This window comes from Periplaneta americana, chromosome 4, assembly GCF_040183065.1.
Source record: "Periplaneta americana isolate PAMFEO1 chromosome 4, P.americana_PAMFEO1_priV1, whole genome shotgun sequence".
Classification (NCBI taxonomy): Eukaryota; Metazoa; Arthropoda; class Insecta; order Blattodea; family Blattidae; genus Periplaneta; species Periplaneta americana.
In genome coordinates, this window is record NC_091120.1 from 201,155,617 (window position 1) to 201,170,696 (window position 15,080).

General features: G+C 35.5%; 1 protein-coding gene across 6 annotated transcripts in view; it reads left to right on the forward strand.

Moving 5' to 3' along the window:
* Positions 1-15,080, forward strand: part of LOC138698600 (uncharacterized) — a 101,306-nt gene that overhangs the window by 146 nt on the left and 86,080 nt on the right. For 4 of the 6 annotated variants that reach the window (XM_069824639.1, XM_069824638.1, XM_069824637.1 and 1 more), the window contains exons 2-4: positions 7,888-8,069; positions 8,197-8,298; positions 11,690-11,814. In XM_069824639.1, the coding sequence (XP_069680740.1) occupies positions 7,932-8,069; positions 8,197-8,298; positions 11,690-11,814 (365 nt within the window). In that variant the 5' untranslated portion in view covers positions 7,888-7,931. Of the gene's footprint in view, positions 1-3,089; positions 3,177-7,518; positions 7,780-7,887; positions 8,070-8,196; positions 8,299-11,689; positions 11,815-15,080 lie in introns of those variants that run through there. The other 2 variants (XM_069824635.1, XM_069824636.1) reach the window with 2 other exon arrangements.

Consider the following 15,080-nt stretch of genomic DNA (forward strand, 5'->3'; position numbering starts at 1 on the left):
GTAAATATTATAGAAGTTAGTGTAAAGATTGACGAATAATTTTCTAATTTTTATTTATTTTTTGTTGAAATTTTATCTTTCCGATGGGTAATTTGACAAACCGCTATAGTATGTGGTAAGGCTATGGAGTAACGCCTGTGAAGAGTAGGTTGAATTGGGTTATATCTTATCTCTTTTCAAAATGCCTTATCAATGTTTGGTTTCGTACAATATTAATAATTACAAGAAACTTTTAGTTTATAGTATTATGGACTTGCTGCATAGTAGCGCATGTTTAGATCTTTTCAGCTTGACACTGGTATGAGCCTATGAGGTAATGGAGTTAGCGTCTTCTGATCGTACAACGCCGAACCTTCACTAAATAACCGAGAATCTCACGTTAATGTAGAAAAACATGCAATACTTCGAATATATGTTTGGTTTTCATGCATCGTATGTTAGAATTGCCACGTCAACTTTATAAAATGGATAATTATCCAGGAGACGTTGTTTGCTCTGATATATAGAAGTACAGTATATAAAGGAAATTTATAGAATAAACTTTGAGGGGATCGCTTGTAAGATCCTCGGTCGTAGCCTACCCAAGTAACTATGTACAGAAATAACGTGTGACCTAATAATACATTTGCGATTGTAATGTGGAGGCTAGGGACTTTACGATAATGGAACGAGCGACGTCCTCTAGGTAAAGGAATTAATTTGAAAAACATGTTTAACGAATGAAATTACGAAGCTACTCTGTTTTTAACGTTTTAAAATCAGATTCTCCGAATGCCGGAAGTATCCGCCGTAGGTTATGTCGCCCAGTTGCATTCTGTGTTGTAGCCTACAGGCTATGGAAGTAGAATTTAAGGAGAGAGCAGAATTTGCGAGACCGAGAGGACCGTGGCTGGCACAGAAAAAACCTCGGTAATTGTGTAATAGCATCTGCCAGGCAACTTTTCTGTTAGAATGTAAGGAGGCTGACAGTATGAGGTAAAATTTCAGTATACGGATTCCTTACTGACATACCTTACAATAGTAAAAAGAGCAGCTTCGTCTGCGTTTGTCAAATGCTCATCATTATGCTTTCGAAAAGGCACTTTTCAATGCCAATAATTTGTGTGCACAAGGTTGGAATTTTGAAGTAAGAGGGAAAGGAAGGAATTCGTGTTCTGAAATTTATCCTAAACTACTGCAGCATATGTGAGGCAACGGCGTATTATGGTTAATTACCCTCCACTTAACACACCTTGCATATACGAATCTGTGACAGGTTAGATTTGGTTGGTTAGGCTTTTGTTATGCCTTCTATATATAATTAACTACATCTCCATAAAAAAGTCTTATAAATTAAAGATTTTTACTTCCGAAATCACCGGAATTACTTCAGTGCTAGTTTCTTTGCCGCATATACTTTAATTTTAAGTAGGTAGCTTGTATGTATAGGCCTATATTTGGTAATGTATATACTCAGGACCGCTATTGTGAGAAGATGGCCTGGCCGATGATTTTCCCTCTCGTTTTCACTTCTATCTTGTTCTCAGAACTCTCTTATTTTACAATATTAAACTGTGGGATTCTGTAATAGACTGGCGTGAGGTGTTTTTGAATGAAAAAATTACCATAAAAGCATTATTTTTAGTAGCATGATGTATAAAATATGAGTATTTAAAAAAAAATTAGGCCTATTTACTTGGTAGAATAGGTCGAAAAATGGAGAAAAAAGTGACGATGGAATCCTAACCCAAACATCACTTAGCAATCCTCTCATTTAAACGACTCTAACCTTGTTGCAGTTCTCGACCTTCTGTCCAGGACTGTATTAAGCAGTTTTGCTGCTCTAGGCCATAAAAAATGCTGCTCCCTCAACAAAAATGATCTACGAAAATTAAATCGAAACGAAGACAGAATTGAATAATCAGTATCGAGTGAAAATGGTAAAAAAGACAGGGCACGCTTCTATACAGGGGCAGCAGCGAAATGACGCAAAAAAAAAAAATACATACACTCTTTAACGGCGGCCGGGTAGCTCAGTTAGTAGAGCAGCTGGCTACGGACTGGAAGGTCCGGGGTTCGGGCCCAGGTGGTGACAGGATTTTTTCTTGCTGCCAAACTTTCAAAACGGCCCCGAGGTTCACTCAGCCTCCTATAAAATTGAGTACCAGGTCTTTCCCGGGGTTAAAAGGTGGTCAGAGCGTGGTGCCGACCACACCACCCCATTCTAGTGCCGAGGCCATGGAAAGTATGGGTCTCTACCTCCATGCCCCCAAGTGCCTTTATGGCATGTTACGGGGATACCTTTACCTTTTACACTCTTCTACACTCTCATTCGTCCCTGAGCAAATTATCTCCTGGCTGGAGAGTGGATCTGAAGGACGTGGTCCTACACACTGATTGCGGAGACAACACAGTATCTTCTCTTCTTTTTATCTAGACAACTGCAGAAACAGACACAGATGGCCCATTGTATTCCTTATAAACTGTAATCTTTTCGTTGTAAGAAAAATCCTGATATAAACAATAACATGTGACTGAAGTGAGGCTTCATTGGCCACTGTTTGGCACCATAGATTCTCAGTACGTGTTCCCGCCTACTGTTGTACATTCTGTTTCATGTTAAACCTTTCCCATTACTCGTCAAGTAGACCTAATCACACTATTGTGCATCCAGTTGCTTAGGAAACATTTACTTTATAATTACTGCAATTAAATTATTTTTAAGTCTTATGTCTTCACAATGGACAGTTGAGGGTGCAGAAGCCATACTAAAGTACTATGTGCTTACGTGAACAACTAGGAGCTCAAGTGACGCCAGCTTGTTACAAGAACAGACTACCTCGGTATTACTGTTGGTATTCATCCGTGTTCATAGAGCATAACAAAATATAAGAGTAGCTTTTCTTTTATATATCGTTTTACATATGAGTGAAGTTATATGTTTCATCGTATTTAACAACTAGAATTCAATTTTTTACTTTTAAATACTACAAGATTATGGTCTCCAAATACGAACTATATTTTCCTGTGTCGTGTGAGTGTTTCAACTGGGAGCCAATCATGGGTATGATAGCCACGTGCTTATGTTTACATTAGGATTTTTCTTACAGCGAAAACAGTATAGAAACCATCCCAGAAGAATATATAGATGACCAGCAGTGCAGTATCAGTGATTCAACAAACTACAAACTATAAATGTAAGATATTAAATACAAACTCTTAAATAGTCTTTAAGACTAAAATTAAGAAAGGAGATTCAGAAACTACCTACCTTCCAAATATTTTAACACCTAATTAAGAAAGGACAAACTCTGTACAGTGTTAGAGGATTGAATTATCAGCAAGTCTCCTTGATCTTCCAATTTGACTCCCAGTGACTTTTATCTTTGTGAAAGATAAAGTCCATGAAAATAATCGACATAATCTACTCTGGAAGAACTGAAAAGTGACATTCGGGAAAACATTGCCTCAAAAGGGAACGGCAGTTAGTAATGTGTCATTAATTCGAAGAAATAGCTGAAAGAAACTTTTCTTTAACACTGTAGCCCTACCCAATAAGAAATGAGCAAAGAGCTCACATTAGAATATATGCTGTTCATACAGTAAGTTATTGCTTTCAAAGTCCTTGTTTCATACAAACACTCTATGGGGTTGAATAATTTCAAAGAAAAATTGTTCTGGAGCCGGGTATCGATCCCGGGACCCTTCGCTTAGCGCGCAAACGCTCTACCGACTGAGCTACCCCAGGAACCATACACGACACCGTCACAATTGGGATCGATACCCGGCTCCGGAACAATTTTTCCTTGAAATTATTCAAACCTGCTTTACAGGGAGCTACTACCTGAAAGTCAGATTTGCATACTCTATGGGGTTATTTGAAATAAGGTACAGTCAACTCTGGATATAGTGAACTTGGTTATAGTGAACATTCGGCTATAGTGAACCTAAATCGTTGGTCCCGACCTACATACATTAAAAAGTACATTAATACCTGACAAATTCTTACTTGAAGTCAGACCTTCTTGTATAAAATTGAAAGAATGTGTTGAGAACAACATTCTAAGTTTCTTACTCCTTTAGTCAAAGACAAAGATAGGATTAGTGATTCCTAAACAATGAGTTGTACTGTAAATTCAGGCAATGCCTGACGATCTTGCCTCACTCCACCATCGAAGGATTAGCATTCTGTTTTCAGACACTCTATTGTTATTTCTAATCCTCCACTGTCAAAGGGTTGTCTTTTGTTCTCGGAAATATTGCTGTTATGATGGATAGCATCGAAACAGCGGAAAATGAAATTGCCTTCTTTTATTAAAAGGGGACGGACATTATGTCCAGAGCATAAATGAAGGTAAGATTTCGATGGCTTTCAAACTACATCAACCCTCTCCCAGTTTTCATTAAGTGACCCCAGATTCTGCGCTTCAAATCATATCAAGATCAGCCAATAGTGTTCTTAACACTTGATTCTTTATGAATTTCCATAAAAAAAGTCCAAGGGTGTTAGATCTGGTGATCTTAGCGGCTAAGCTATGGTCTTGGATCCTTTGCCAGACCATTGTCTCGGAAAGTTATTGAGAAAAGTGCGCACTTAGCATGCGAAGTGAGGAGTGTGTCTTGCTGTTGAGTGGTTCCAGCAAGAAACTGTGGGACAACATAGAACTCTGGATGTCTCGGTAGATTGTTCAACAAAAAACGATCTTTCTCATTAAGTCGCACCAGACAATTTTGAGCAAATAATGTTCGTGTTCAAACACAACATGTGGATTCTCGCTTCCCCAGACTATGCAATTGCATCTGTTAACTTTTCCTGATGTGGAAGGTTGACTTATCAGAGAGACACATGATCTAAGTACGAATTGTCTTCGTCAATTTTGCCCAAGACACTCTCAACATAAGCCAGCCTTTTGTCTTTACCAATGGTCTTGATCTGCTGTTATATTTGAAGTTTATATGCTTTCAGGTGTAGCCTTTGTGCACAACATGAACCATATTATAAGGAAGCTGGAGTTGCAAACCAGCTTTTCGAATTGATTTTCTTGAGCTTGTTAAGCAGGTTCAGACATTGATGATGATTTTTGTCTTCCACAACAAGCCTAAGGCCCGGTTTCTTCAATCTTTGTTAAATTATAACAGTATGTTATTCTATTTTAACTGTGAACTTAACAGTTGAAGCATTTCTTCAACTATTGTTGGTACTAACAGGCTTTTAAAACCCTTGTTAATTTAACTGTCCAATTTCATGCAGTTGAATCATTTAGTTAGTATAAAAGTATTCAATATAGCTGGTGTGTTAGATGCTGAACTTTTATATCTTGATTATTCAGAAAATGATAACCATGAATACATAAACAGAGCGGATGATTTCTGTGATTTGACAGAACAGAAGTTCATACAAAGGTATAGGCTATTTTCTGCCAACCCTCACTTCTCGCTTTCAACGTAGATCCGTTTGTTTATTCTCAGTAATTGGTTTGTACTGTGAAATCATTTCCAGCAGAAGGCTTCTTTCAAACAAAGAGAAATTAGTCCCGCGATTTTTTTTTGTTGCAGTATTTTGCATTTCACAACAGTAACAGCACTCCACGTTACTGACGGAAAGAAGCAGAAATAAAACCTGAGAGAATAGAAAGACTTCTACCCTCTCTGAATCAAACAACAGAAACAAGCGAGAATCGCAGTTGTCAAGAGTTAAGAAAACAGAATTGAGCCTATACTTGGAAACAGGTTATTGTTAAAGTCTAGAATCTCTGGCCCTAACAGAGAGTTAACAAACAGAATGTTAAAATGTGAAATGTAAAATTGAAGAAACACAATATTTTTAACAGCATTTTATACTTTATCTTACAGTTAATTAATGCTATGTTAGGTGCATTTTAACAAAGATTGAGGAAACCGGGCCTAAGTTAACAAAATTTGAAGAGAAAAATATTGTATTGAAGAGGACATTCAAGTGACCTGCAGTAGCACTGGAGCACATGCTATGGGATATTCCATGGTATTCATGTCCACGGTTTCAGAAAGCCATAATTGAATATTAAGAGAACTAATGAGATTAAAAATGGAACACATTTGCAGTTGTTGCATGTCTCATGTCACAATTAAGCAGTAACGAGATTGAATGAATTGTTGCTAAGAAATATTGCAGAATTATGACACTCAGCATGTAACTGACATTGGAACATTATGACAGGAGACGAAAGTTGTACATTAAAATCTGTCTGTGATGGAATCTTTATAAGGAGGAAACTTGTTGATATGGAAAGAAAATCTCAGAACAGAACGATTTTAAACATGGCAACAATTTCTTACTTACTGGCTATTAAGGAAACCGGAGGTTCATTGCTGCCCTCACATAAGCCCGCCATTGGTCCCTATCCTGAGCAAAATTAATCCATTCTCTATCATCATATCCCACCTCCCTCAAATCCATTTTAATATTATCTTCCCATCTACGTCTCGGCCTCCCTAAAGGTCTTTTTCCCTCCGGCCTCCCAACTAACACTCTATATGCATTTCTGGATTCACCCATACGTGCTACATGCCCTGCCCATCTCAAACGTCTGGATTTAATGTTCCTAATTATGTCAGGTGAAGGATACAATGCGTGCAGTTCTGTGTTGTGTAACTTTCTCCATTCTCCTGTAACTTCATCCCTCTTAGCCCCAAATATTTTCCTAGAATCTTATTCTCAAACACCCGTAGTCTCTGTTCCTCTCTCAAAATGAGAGTCCAAGTTTCACAACCATACAGAACAACCGGTAATACAATTTCTATAAGCTGGAAACTTCCATAACACGGAAATGGAATGGTTTTAAAGAACCATTGGTTGATTATTGCCTGAATAAGACGGAAATTCATTTTCAAGTTAATGTCGTGACTACAGAGAAGGCATTGCGCAAGTACATATTTGTTCCGTGTACTCAGTATGTCAATATTTTATTTAAATGTTTTAGTGAAATGTAAGTGTTGATTTTAAGTGTACAGTCTATTAGTTTTATTTTAAATAAAATTTCAAGAAAATGAAAGAAGGTAGTCATTCAGAAGGCTGTGAAAATAAGTTACTGTATGTTAAGCATCAGGATGAAATGAGTTTCGTTATATTTCCTTAATAAGTACTAGCCATAAAAATTCATCTTTAAACTTAGCTTAAGTTGTCTTTGTATGTTCCTTAAATTACATGAACGTTTAATTAACCCTTTTATAAGAAAAAACCTGCCAAAATGGAAAATTTTCTATGGAACCATCATGTTCAGTTGCATGCAGGTTCTACTGTATATATGAATGTGATCTAGAGATGTTCAGGAGTAATTGAACTGCATAGTCTCTGAGAGAAGTGAACAAGTAAAGTGCTGTGAAGGTAATCATTTTACTCCGCCATCAATTTTACTTGAACAAAAGACAGTCATTGCCATATATATCATAAAATGCTTGCCAAAAGTTTTTGATGAGCTAAGAAGGAAACATCTGTGTAAAATTCTAATGTACCACAACAATATTTTTTATATATATTTATGGTTGCCTACAGGAAACAACTAGGTTTCCAGAGGAATCATGGTTTCAAACTTTGCAGCATAGTTCCTACAGTTCAGACCTTGGCTCGTGTGACTTTATCTTTTTGTCAGTATTAAAGAAAATATTTGTGGTCGTCAGTTTGAATTTCGAAGCTGCAGTGACTGCATATGTAGAGTATTTTTTTGCAATATACTCAAAGACCAAGAATTAAGCAAACAAAATGGTTTGAGCAGATGAGTCACAGCATAGAATGTACTGACAATGTTTTGAGAAGATGTAAGGGTAAGAGTTCATTGACTATCTTAATTCTCAAAACTGTCAGAGTGATTCTCATACATAGAGAAGATTGTGTCCGACATTCTGAGTTATATTCAATTTCTTGTATTTCAGTTGTGATAACGTAATTTCGGTTTGAAGGGCAGAATCAATCAGACATGGAGAAGAAAAAGGGACAACCCCTCCAAGACCAAAACAAGCTGTGCATCTTCTGCAACCTAGATGAGGATAATGAATTATTGTATGGGAAGATCTATGAGCTGGATGGAGATATTGTGACACATTACTATTGTCTTGTAAGTTAATAATGTCCGTATTATGTGCTGAGTAGAGAAAAATTGGTGAAAAAATTTCGTCCTAGTATTGGAAGAGGTGTATAATCTTGCAATATTTTAATATGCCAACAACTATGACTTGTTTCAGCTCTTGTCTTCCAATATGGAGCAGAATGGAGGAGACAATGATGGAATTCTTGGCTTTCTTAGAGATGACATCCTGAAAGAATGGAGGAGGGGGAAACGAATTGTAAGCATTAGTTTTTAGAGGACTATATAATCTTTTCGCTGTAAGAAAAATCCTAATGTAAACAATTGCACGTGACTGAAGTGAGGCTTCATTGGCTGCTGTTTGGCGCCATAGATTCTCAGTACGTGTTCCTGCCTACTGTTGTACATTCTGTTTCATGTTAAACATTTCCTGTTACTCGTCAAGTAGGCCTAACCTCACTACTATGCATTCGTTTGCTTAGGAAACATTTATTTTATAATTACTGTAATTAAGACTCACATAGCCTAATTTATTATATACATTTAAGACTATTTCTTTTTCTCCGCTTTTGAGAGGATTTCTACTCTTATGTTTAATAAACACACACCGAGGATGCAGAAGCCATACTACAGTACCACATGCTTACGTGAACAACTACGAGCTCAAGTGATGCCAGCTTGTTACAAGAACAGACTACTTCTGTATTACTGTTTGTATTCATCCACGTTCATAGTACATAACAAAATATAAAAGTAGCGTTTCTTTTACATTTCGTTTTACATATGAGTGAAGTTATATGTTTCATCGTATTTAATAACTAGAATTCAATTTTTTGTTTTAAAATAATACAAGATGATAGTTTCCAAATACGGACTGTATTTTCCTGCGTTGTGTGAGTGTTTCGACTGGGAGCCAATCGCAGGTATGACAGCCATGTGCTTGTGTTTACATTAGGATTTTTCTTACAGCGAAAACAGTATAGGAATAAGAATTGCATGGTTATACTAATATGTGGATGATTAGTGTCCTTTCATTGTTAATGCTTGAAATATTAACACAGTCATCTGTCATTGGATCTGATGAATGTTTGTTAGCACACTCTAACTTGTTTATTTTATCTTGATGATTTACTATTTAACGTACTAGGACAGAACTATCTGATGACATTGAAGGCGCAGTAATTAACTATTATCACACCAGATGGCTACTTCTATGTCACACCAGAGCCAACTAAAATAGACAGCACAAGACTACAAATTAGGTAGAGTGCATTAGTATAATTCAGTTTGTTTTAATGAGGTGAGTAATATCTAGTGAGCCTTGATTATTGTATCTGGTTCTTTATTCATATGTGTGCATTTTTTAATAATCCATTTATATGATGTCAGTGCAGCTGTGGTTGTCTCTTTCCGCCTTCTGCTAGAATATGCTGTATTAGAAATGTACAGCACTTGAAAAAAAAAACATTCCTCTGCTCGTCTGTGACGAGTGAACATTTTTATTTGAGGAGCGAAAGAAATTCTAATTTTTTTTATTAATTGGCGCTTCTGTAGTTCGACTATGCTGAATAGTGAAATTTTTGCTTGACTGATGGACCACAATTAAATTTTTGAAGCTCTGGAAATGACACTCCATGGGATTAGTGGATGGGCACACAGCTTCCAAGTTCAGATTGTCTCTTTGACTCTTGGGCTCAATTTAACAGATACAAGTAGTTTCTGATGCTGATACTGAAGCTGAAAGTATGCAGGTGTAATTTGACTTTGGTTCCTTCTCACTTATTTCAGAATTGAGAGTTGGAATTAGAATTTTACACTTAGTAGAATGTCATGATCACATGTTCAACATGCTGTAAGACCCTGACTTATGAAAAGACATCCAGTCTGTATAAAATGGACTGTCAGAAATTGAAACTGAGTCTGCAAGATTTGTAGCTGGAAATATAATCACTTAGCACTAGCAGAAGTCTTCGTTCTATTTTTATATAAGTAATTCTAATTAAAAGATAGTAGACTTTTCTTTTATTACTTGAACCTCTTATAATCATGTGTCAATCTTCATGGTCTGTTTTATCTAACCACATGTTGATCTTCTTGTGCTACTTACTTTTTCTAACCCCGTGTCGACCTTCATATATTACTTTCCTTTTTCTAACACGTGTCAACTTTCATGTATTACTTTACTTTTCCTAACCACGTGTCAATCTTCATATGCTACTTCACTTTTTCTACTCATATGTCCATTCTCATGTGCTACTTTACTTTTTCTAATCATATGTTGATCTTCATGTTTTACTTTATTTTTTCTAACCAAATGTCCATCTTCATCTGCTGCTTTACATTTTCTAACCACGTGTCCATCTTGATGTGCTATTGTACTTCCTTCTAATCACGTGTCAATCTTCATCTGCCACTTCACTTTTTCTAACCACATTTCGATCTTCATATGTTACTTTACATTTTCTAACCACGTGTCCATCTTCATGTGTCATGTCACTTTTTCTAACCATGTATCGAGCTTCACCTGCTACTTTTTCTGATCATTTGTCGATCTTCATGTGCTATTTAATTCTTTCTAATCGCGTGTAGATCTTCGTATGCTCTTCATTTTTCAAACTACTTGTAGATCATCACGTGCTAGTTAATTCTTTTTAATCACGTATAGATTTTCTTGTGCTACTTTATTCTTTCAAACTACATGTAGATCATCATGTGCAAATTAATTCTTTCTAACCACCTGTAGATCTTTATGTGGTGCTTAATTCTTTCTAACCACGTGTAGATCTTTGTGTGCTACTTCATTCTTTCAAACAACATTTAGATCTTCGTGTGTTACTTCATTCTTTCAAACTACTTGTAGATCTTCATGTGCTATTTAATTCTTTCTAACTACAAGTTGGTCTTCATGTGCTACTTCTTTCTAACCAATCGTCTTGTGCTACTTAATTCTTTCTAATCATGTGTAGATCTTCATGTGATACTTATTTTTTTCTAATCATGTGTAGATCTTCATGTCGTACTAAATTATTTCTAACCACATGTAGATCTTCGCGTGCTACTTCATTCTTTGAAACAACATGTAGATCTTTGTGTATTACTTCATTCTTTCAAACTACTTGTAGATCTTCATGTGCTATTTAATTCTTTCTAACTACATGTAGGTCTTCATGTCCTACTTCTTTCTAAGCAATCTTCTTGTCTACTTAATTCTTTCTAATCATGTGTAGATTTTCATGTGATACTTATTTTTTTATAATCACGTGTAGATCTTCATGTCGTACTAAATTATTTCTAACCATGTGTCGATCTTAATGTACAACCTGGCTTTTTCTAACCATTTGTAGATCTTAATGCATTACTTTTTTCTTTTTAACCATGTTTTGATCTTTGTCCTTTTTTCCTTTCTAAGCATGTGTAAATCTTTATGTGCTACTTAATATTCTTTCTAACCACATGTAGATCTTCATGTTCTGCTTAGATCTTTCTCACCACGTATAGATCTTCATGTGCTACTTTTTTCTTTCTAACCTTGTTTAAGCCTAGTTACTTTATTCATTCTAACCATATGTAGACTGTCTTATGTTATTTTACTCCTTCTAACCCACGTTTATGTGCCTTTTCCAATCAGATGTTGACCTTTCTTCTTTCAGTTGTGTTTTTACTGTAAGAAGCCCGGTGCGACATTGGGCTGTTGTGTTCCTCGTTGCAAGAAAGTATTCCACTTGCCATGTGGTCGTAGAGAAGGCTCCTTGCATCAGTTCTTTGGGCAATTCAAGTAAGCAAATTTTTTATGTTGAGGGCATGTTGAGGAGCTATTGTTTCTGATGTAAGCACTTCTGGAGGATATCATTAATATTTTTAGTATAAATCATTGTTTTACTGCTTTTAAAGACCTCTCTTAATTTGAGGGTTTCTTTATGTATGCATATTGAATGTAACATTTTCAGTTTGTGTTACATTGATTTGTAACTATTGCTCTGGATTCGAGTATTGATACACTGGTTTCCGCAATAAAAAATCTGAAACATTTGCATGTATACTGATTTGTAGGTAAAATTTTGTGGCATACTGGTACCATAATTTCTTTCAAAATATAATTTTGAATTATTGCCTTATTAAAGAAGACGTAAAAGTTACGTGGTTTATTTCATTTAATTCAACAATCTGCTTGTTAATGTATGTAATAAGTATTCATCCGATGTTTTTGCCTCAGCTGCCATGTATGTAGGCCATTCAGGAACTACAGAAACAGAAAAGTACAGGTTGTTCGTTATAAACGTGAATGGACCCTGCAACCGATACAGCCTTCACATGTTATAGCTCTATTACCTTTAGGGCCGATTGTATAAACCATTTAATCTTAGATCAGAGATTAAATTGATCTTCGTTCTAGCTGAACTTGGAATTTTGTGTTGTATAAAGTCTAATCTCAGATTAATTTGTCTTAAACTAAAGTCAACTTTGACTGAAGAAATTTCTCCGAATAAGTTATATGATCCAAGTTCAGTTATTTCTTTTCTGTTTGAAGTATACGAGTGGCAGATTGTGCAAAAAGAATAACCATTATTATTAATATATATGGTAGATGCATTTATATATATTTTTTTCAATTTCTTGCCTTAATATGCAAACTTTCTTATATTTTATAAGGCTTTATCATGTTCAGCAGTATCAAATAACATAACCTATAATTATATTATGTTTATAACAACCATTCATTATTCATGGATATGATAGGTACACTCATAAATTTTCAATTAGCTGTGTTACTAAACGAAAATTGTCGTTTTATAAAGCTTTATTATGTTCAGCAGTATCAGACACCATAACATGATAACAATTTGGAGAACAGTCAGCCTTCTTCTTATTTTCCGCCATTATTTACAACGCACAACACAAACCAGTGTCTCCAACAGAGTGTGTGGAAAGTTGCTAAAAAGTAGTTGGAAAGTCGCTGGATTTCTTATTATCAACAAAGAAAGATTAAATTTTCTTACTATGAGGTGCTAAAAAGTCGCTAAATCCCTATTTAAGCAATATAAAAGTTAAAAAAGAAATTGTCGACGAAAAAGAGTTAAAGTCGCTAAATTGGCTACACTGAACAAACCTGTACAACATGGCCCGCACATCACATACTTCACCTGTTTATGCGATGTTGCCAAGTCCTTTTCACGTGAACTTAGATTGCGTTTGAACCTAGGTAATTTGATCGCAGAAAAGTTTTATACAATAGAAGAAGTGTCTGAACTCGGTTCACTTTGCGTTCTTCGATCAAAATTGATCTTTAGTCAGGGAGTTTTATACAATTGGGCCTTACTGGTACTGTCTGACCGAGTGGTTATGTTGCATGGTTGGCGAAATGGAAGATGTGACTTTACTCAGCTCTTTTCTTTAACTTATTTTGAACAGTAAAGTTGTATAGTATTATGTAGACTTCCAAATAACAGATATTTTCAGGAAAGTGCCTAACACCCCAGCCTTTACAGATAGGCCAGCAGAAACTGGTGGGGGAAATCGAGATGCGACATAACCACTAGGTTGGATAGTAGTTCGAGTCCAGTTGCGTTCCTAATGGAAGACTGTATAACATGAAATAATATGGATGGCCATTGTTACACAATATCTACTAAGATAAATATGTTAAATTATCTTAAATTAATTATTGTAAAAGGTAATGTGTCCACTGATTAGTTAGTGGTCTGTGTTAGTTTTTTTTTTGTAGCAGAAGTGTATTCAAGAATCTGCATACATAATGGCATCAATTGCATAAACCGTATTAATTTACTTCGATAACGTAAATCGAACCAAGCTTTGGAATATAATGATAAAAAGCTATCCTCAACATTTAGTGAGAGCAATACATAGTCTGTATCATGAAAATCAAATAATGATTGAAATAAACGGGAAAAGGAATAATAGTAAAAAGGCTATAAATCAAGGAGTAAGACAAGGGTGTCCATTATCACCCGCATTGTTCAATATATACATTGACGACATCATTAACAGATGGAAAAATGAACTTAAAAATAATTTTTGTGTTAACAATATAGAAATCGATACTCTTCTCTATGCTGACAATCAGGTATTAATAGCAAACTCGGAAGATGGTCTACAAAGAGCAATATATAAGTTAAACATAGTTGCTGGCGAATATAATATGAAAATTTCGGAGAAGAAAACAAAGGTAACAGCTTTTAAAGGAAAATATCCTCTTAGAAGTAAAATAGTAATTAACGGCATGATAGTAGAACAAATAATGTATTTTAAATATCTAGGTTTCAACGTGGGATATAATACAGGACGAGATATCAATGATAAGTTACAAAGATTCCAACATATATGTGGAACTCTAAGAAGAACCCTGATTGCAAGGGTTAGAAAGGAGACTATCTTAAAGTTCTACAACATAAATGGCGATCCCAACCCTTCTGTACGGATCTGAATGTTGGATGTTGACTCAACAACTAAAAAAGAGACTGGAAGCACCCGAGATGTGTTTTTTAAGAGCGGTGGCGGGATATCTGCGTATTGATCAAAGACGAAGTGAGGATATAAGAAGAGAATTGCAGATAGAAGATATCATTTCTAAAATAAAAAACTATCAGATAAAATGGTTGGAACATGTGGAAAGAATGAATCAAGATCGATTCCCAAGAGTATTATTGAATTATTATCCCAAGGGCAGAAGAGATCAAGGACGTCCATGTAAATGATGGAGAGATCAATTTTAATTAACATTGAATAATATTTTAGTATTTTAAGCTGTAAATTTTAATATTTTATAAAAACTCAACACAATTATAATATATCACTTTAATATTTCACCTAAGCACAATACTTGAAGCCGGAACATGCCAAAGGCCTAAGCCATGCTGTTGATGATGATGATGATGATGATGATAATTTTTGTAAGTGGGTTGATATCTAAAAGTGGTTGAACTGGTGTTGTGGGTGAAGAATGCTCAGGAGATCCAGTCGAAGTTTCAACACCATTGCTTGAAGGGAATGTTGGTGAATTGATTTGGGAAGATACCCAGCCCA